The following is a 6,933-nucleotide window of genomic DNA, read 5'->3' on the forward strand; positions in this document are numbered from 1 at the left end:
CCAATTTTTTTTTTAAAAAAAAAGGTTATATTTTGATTTATTAGATCATTTATTTTAATCTTACCCTGAACTCACTTAATTGGAAAGATATCTATACCTGATTGAAGTACCATGTAGTTTAGTTTAACTTCAAATCAAATTATGTGGGTTTTACTGAAATATCATGTCTATGTTGACAGATGAAGGATATCTCAAGGTCTGCTTATATTTTATGTTTTAAAGATAACACCTGGCAACAATGAGAGAAAAATTGTAAGGAAGGCTATGTTTTATGAGGATTGGATGATGACTGTAAATATTTTTCTAAACATCAAACCATTTCTTTATGTAGAAAATTTCAATTTACAGTCAATAGGCAAGATTCTGAAGTTAAAGCTGTAGAATAACTTTAGCTCTTTATTCAGTATTTGTGAGGAAATATTATTCATTTCTCTTCCCCCATGCAATATTTGTAGATAATTTGAGTTACACAGAGAAATGTAATACAGAAATGTATATCAGAAGAGAAGGTAGACAGGAACAAGATCAGGTTGCATGATTTCTCTTTGGGAAGACATTTTTGTAATTATAATAAATGGTACTTTTGATCTCAATTTTTATAATTTTTTTTAGAATATCTAATTTAATGAAGACAGACCAATGAAATTTTGCCATGACAAAAATTTTCATGGAACTGTTGATCTATCTTAACAGGCCTCCTTGTATCAGTCCTCTATAGACAGAAGCCTGGAAAGACCCAGTAGGTAAGAATCTCATTATATTATGCAACCAGAATATTCTATACCAGTGGTTTATTTTTCAGTAGTAATATTATTCAACAAAATAGTAATGAGGATTATGTATAACTCATTTTTATTCTAAGTACCATGCCTCATAAAGTTGTTTTATTTTGTTCCTTCATTTTATTTAGTCAACTACAAGAATTTATAAAAATTAAGCAAAATAATTCTGGATTATTTTACAGACTGAGGTATTCTTCCCTTCCCTGTCTCCACTACACCCAGTTTTCTTTTCTTTAGGTGGGGTTTATAAATAAATAATTTTCAATGTTGTTAAGTAACCATTTTGATAATATATTTGGAAAAAATTGTCAATTATAAAGTGTTGTACACATATTTGTTCATTATACTCTGACCACACAAATCAGAAATGCTATTACTACCAATGAATGAAAGCTTACTACATACCAAGCATTCTTTTTTGGTCATGAATATTCATGGAGTACAGAGCAAATTGTCACCACTCATGCCTAAGATGTGATGGCTGGATCCATACTGGCAGCATGCCCATTACCACAAATTGTGATTATACCCCCTGTCCCCCACCCAATTATGCCCCCATTATCCTCTACCCCCTTCCCCATACCCCTTTCCCCAATGCACTTTGTATCCCTAGGTATGTTCTATCTCTCTGCAAGTCCAACGCCCCACTGTGCATACCAGGTATTCTAAGTACATATTCCATCCTTGACAACACTGTGAGTTAAATACTATTGTCTTCATTTTATCTCTGAGGAAACTGACACTTAGGCTCAATAACTTACCAAGTTTACACAGTTGACAAGGAACAGAGACAAAACAAAATTAAACCAAAATAGCCTGTAACCACTAAGTCTAATCCCCTAAGAGTCTGCCCAAGGTAAATTCTGTTAGTAAGCTTTAAATATAACGCTTACTTTAAAATATCACCAAAATTTATTTAGAATTTATTTAAACTATTACCAAAATTTGGACATAGTTCAACAGTACTGTTGAACAATACAAACTCCCAGAAATATTATATCATCAACAACAAATATTCATATGACATTAATTTTCCTTTCTATAGATTTCTATCAACATAAGTAGAAAGTTTTGTGAATTGAGTCCTTCATAAACTGGGTTCATGAGTGCCGTCCAACTACACTAATATCGCTAAGAAAGGAGCGCTCTGAGCTCCTCCTTTATTATCTTTTAAATCTTTAAATGCACATAAAAGGTTTGAATTTTAGAGTTTTTATCTGACCTCAAGGCTCTCTGTAAAGACACACAGACCCTCATGTTGACAGGATAGTCACAACAAAAACAAGTCTAGGAGACAGGGCATCCTCCAGTCCTGTGCTTCCCAGGTATGTGTGTTCCATTTACTCACTTGTAAAACTGTGATAGCAGCACACACCTCATTGGTTTGCTGTGCAGGGTACACAAGACAATAATGTAAATATAGCACATCGCACCCTGCTGGGCTCATAGGAGCTGGTGCTGTTGCTGTTGCTCCTGTCACTGTTGTTTCCATAATCTTATCCAGTAATTTGACAGACAGTGTGTTGTGTCCTTTCATTTACTAGAGTTCATCTTAATTAATCCTATACTCAGACTCAAAACCAAGATTTAAAAACTCCCTGCCATTCTAGACCGTTGACCCCATTTTATACAACTGAATGAAAGGAATCTAATAATTTATTTGTCAACCAGATTATTGATCATTCATTATTTAAATAGAAAATGTTGTGATTCCGGTGTAAAGTTTTTCAGAGCTGAGATTAGGAAAAGCTGTAGGCAAGCATTGAGGTGAGAGAAATTTGCCTTCAGCCCTTTCCTCCATGTTGGTGCTACATCCCCAGCCCCAGATATATTCATGTTATTGGAAGTTCCTTTATAGAGAAAAGAAACAAATTGTAACACTGAATTGTCAGCCACACCATAGTACACGAATAGGAGAACTTTAACTTTAAAAGATGATGGTAAATGTACATATCGACACAAAATGTCATGAATACATAACAGCTTTATTCATAATCGCTAAAACTTGGAAGCAAGCAAGATGTCCTTCAACAGGTGAATGGATAAACAAACTGTGGTCTATCCCTATAGTGGAATGTTATTTAGCAATAAAAAGAAATGAGCTATCAAACCGTGAAAAGACATAGAGAAAACTTAAAAGCAAACTGCGAAGTGAAAGAAGCCAATCGGAAACACCTACATACTGTAGGATTCCAACCATGACATTCTGGAAAAGGCTGGACAGTAAAAAGATCAGTGGTGGCCAGGTGTTTAAGGGGAGGAAGGGAGGGTGACAGGTGGAGGACAGAGGTTTTTATGGCATTGAAACTGTTCTATGTGATACAGCAATGACCTCAAAACCCACAGAATGTGCAACACCAAGCATGAACCCTAATGTAAACTATGGACTTTGGGAGAGAATGATTGTCAAAGTGGGCTCACCGATTGTAACAAATGATCCATCCTAGTAGAAGATGTAAATAATAGGGGAAATTGTTGTAAGAAGAAAGGAAGTACAAGAGAACTCTCCATATTTCCCATTTAATTTTTCTGTAAACTAAAACTGCTCTAAAAATAGTCTTTTAAAACTGCTCTAAAAATAGTCTATTAATTTTCTTAAAAGATGATTATAAAGAAATCATGTTTAATGTCAAGGAACGACTCCCCACCAATGCAGTTTGGGGTGGGGGGTTAGGAGGTATACCATTGTCACTAGCGCATTCCACCAGGCTTTCTGGCGCACATGTTAACCTCTTCCAATACCAAACAAACCAATGCTGATTCCTTCTTTCAGTTCTGCAAGCATGGCCAGTGACTTTAGGAAGCGGAGGAAGAGTGAGCCTGCAGTGGGTCCGCCCAGGAGTTTGGGGGATCAAAGTGTAAGCAGGACTAGCCCAGGCCGAGCAGACCTCCCAGGATCAAGCACCACCCTTGCAAAGTCTTTCATTAGTTCCTCCCCTTCTTCCCCATCGAGAGCAAAAGGTGAGTAATAATAACGGATATGCAGACAATTTGCTAGTTTAAGTTGCTATGGTATCCTAGAGTACCCCGTGAGAGCTGGTTCGGTGGTAGTGATAAGCACTAGCTTTTACCTACAGTGTCTTGAATAAAACATAATTCCACAGTGATAGCTTTCTTCCTACCCAGACTGATTCAGGCTATCAAGCCTCTTGAGTGGCTTCAAAGACTCTGACCAGCATCTGTTAATGCCTTTTTCCCCACAAAATAAATCATTTGTTTGTTTGTTCTTTAATGAATTCAAAATATCAAATAATTTATTGTCAGGCTATAAAAAGGTGACATTTATAAACATTTACATATAGTCAAAATTTTCTAATGTTACTACAGCTAGCAAATTTATCAAATTTATAGAATAGGAATTACAAGCAGCAAGAGGGAATTATTGTCTAAAACATACATTAGTTTTCTTTTTTTAATTATTTAATTCTAGATAAATAATTCTAAATAAATAATAATGCCTAACCAATTAAATTCTTTGATCATTTGCCCTATATTTTGGACAACCTTCGTATATACAATAGAGTATCCACTTCCTGCCATGCAACATGGTAGGCAATTAACACAGTTCATGGTAAGAACTAACTGGTTTCAAACCATAATTATAAAATTTAGAAATCACCAAGCCATTTTTCCAGATGGCTCCAATTAGTGAGCTGAGTGTTGAAAAGGAGTAAGTCACTCCTTCAGGTCTCTGGAAGACCATTTAGTGCCGCACTGCCTTGGGGACAGGACATTTCTGAGATGGAGAGTGAGGACCGAACTGGTATCCAAAGGAACCTAGGGCTGTACCAAGTCTGGGGCCCCTAATCTCCTCCAATCTCTTGAGGTTGGAACAGAAGAGAGAAGGAGTTTGAAATGCATGAAGAAAATGAGCTCTAACAGAAGTCTCCGTAAAATAGGACAGATGCAGCCACACGTAGCAAATTTGGACACTGAAGGTGTTGTCACATGGTAGTAAAAGCTAAGTGGTAGCTGATTTGTATGCACAAGGTAAACTGGTCCTGATGGTTGGACTCTGGGTCGGCAATAGGCCTGAGAAAGCTGCAAATATTAACTGGATGATTCAGAGGGAGCCTCATTCATTACACCTTTCCTCCGATTGACAGATATGCCTTTAGCAGATTCTACTCATTTATGCAAACAAACGTCTTAAGGTAACAAGTAGGTCATAAAATGCCATTGATTTATTATTGCTGGATACTACCCAAAAGTTAAAGGATTCTGATGAATTTAGATTCGTAGGGAGTGTTTAATCAACTTCCTTTCCCAAACAGTACATATCTATTTAATGTGCTTGCCTACTTTGGAAAATTTGAGGGAGATTGTAAGGCATGAGTTGTCAGTAGAGATCTTTTCCTCCACTAGGTTTTATCTCTAAGAAGAAAATGTCCCGTTAGATGTAACTTGGCCTCTCATTTATCAGTTAATTCAGCAAAGCAAAAGAAAAGAATATTTTCATAAATATTTCAAATTGAGGTCTAATTTAGGTCTCTATTATCAAATTGCAAAAAAAAAAAAAAAAAAAAAAAACCTTCCTTGGGAAAAAGGCACAATGCATTTACCTCTGATGGAAGTTTTACATTCTATCCAGTTATTTTTATGAAAACAATGTGCCTAATAAGAGGTTGAAGATAGAGCAATTAGAGAGGTAAATCAGTTTATTTAAAGATGCCCTAGTTATTTTTTTTCTTGTAAAAATACTAACACAGTAGTTCACAGCATTTTGATTTTGCAGCTTTGGAAAATACTTTGTCTCATAGTTTTTTTCTATCCAATGCTCATAAAAAAATTATTTGATATAGTTATGGGAGTATTAATTAAATGTAAATTTATAAATTACTCTTTATGTATGTAGATTATTATAAATCAAATGAGACACAAAAAGTTGATTAAGTCTAGAATACTTTTGGCATTAATTGTTAAATGTTTAAATTCTACTAGGTGCAATTAGCTTAAGAGGTATTGATGTGTTTTTGGCATACCGTATTGGCAGAAAAATGTACAAAGTATTCAATAGAAATATTAGCTACACTAATTACTTGTTGTACATGGTTTTGTTCACTCTAATATCTGCAAAGCTACATTCATTGAAAAAGTATTATCTGGCTGTAGAATTCAAGTTTTTCCTCTGAAGTTGAAGCTACATGTGTTAATCAGTGTCTAGATGAGACCACACTAACTGCTCTCTCTTTGCTGTGCTGTCTGATGCTTGCTGACACGCTCTCCTCTTTGTGAGCCTTTTAACTTCTCCAAATGTCTCTCTTCTACCATGCTGCCCTGGATTAAAAGGTGGGGATGATAGCAAAATGTGTCAGTCCCTTTGCAGTTACTCAGGGTTCAACGGCAACCCTTCCAGTGAGGTAGATTGCTGTAGCACTTATAGACAGCATTTGGACGTCCCCCGGGACTCACAGAGGGCCATTACTTTCAAGAACGGCTGGCAAATGGCCCGGCAAAATGCAGAGATCTGGAGCAGCACTGAAGAAACAGTTTCCCCCAAAATCAAATCCCGTAGCTGTGATGATCTCCTCAATGATGACTGCGATAGCTTACCTGACCCAAAAACCAAGTCAGAAAGCATGGGCTCCCTGTTATGTGAAGAGGACTCCAAAGACAGCTGCCCCGTCACGTGGGCTTCCCCCTACATCCAGGAGGTTCGCAGCAATGGCAGATCAAGGATCAGACACAGGGCCCACAACGCCCCAGGCTTCCTAAAAATGTACAAGAAAATGCACCACATTAACCGCAAGGATCTGATGAATTCAGAGGTGATTTGTTCCGTAAAGTCGAGAATAATGCAATATGAAAAAGAGCAGCAGCACAAGCGGCTGCTTCACGGGTGGAGCCAGTCCTCCACGGAGGAGGTGCCCAGGGACATGGTCCCCACCCGCATTTCTGAATTTGAAAAGTTGATTCAAAAGTCCAAATCCATGCCAAATTTAGGAGATGAAATGTTATCTCCCATAACTCTAGAACCACAACAAAATGGTTTATGTCCCAAGAGGCGATTTTCCATTGAGTCTTTGCTGGAGGAGGAAAATCAAAGCAGACATCCTTCTCAGGTACAAAGAAGCTGCACGTCTAAAACCTTGGTGCCAATTCAGATTGAGGTCACCAGTGAAGAGCAACCGAGAACTCATACGGAATTTTC

The 6,933-nt window shown here is 37.1% G+C and overlaps 1 protein-coding gene across 1 annotated transcript in view; it reads left to right on the forward strand.

The window, feature by feature from the left end:
• Window positions 1-639: 639 nt before the first annotated feature.
• The window catches only part of LOC103583668 (sorbin and SH3 domain-containing protein 2-like), a 7,714-nt gene continuing 1,420 nt past the window's right edge, over window positions 640-6,933 (forward strand). Inside the window, 3 exon segments of the mRNA XM_008564929.1 lie at window positions 640-743; window positions 3,556-3,743; window positions 6,072-6,871. Coding sequence (XP_008563151.1) covers window positions 640-743; window positions 3,556-3,743; window positions 6,072-6,871 — 1,092 coding nt within the window.

The sequence above is a fragment of the Galeopterus variegatus genome, unplaced genomic scaffold (genome assembly GCF_000696425.1).
Source record: "Galeopterus variegatus unplaced genomic scaffold, G_variegatus-3.0.2 Scaffold25509, whole genome shotgun sequence".
Classification (NCBI taxonomy): Eukaryota; Metazoa; Chordata; class Mammalia; order Dermoptera; family Cynocephalidae; genus Galeopterus; species Galeopterus variegatus.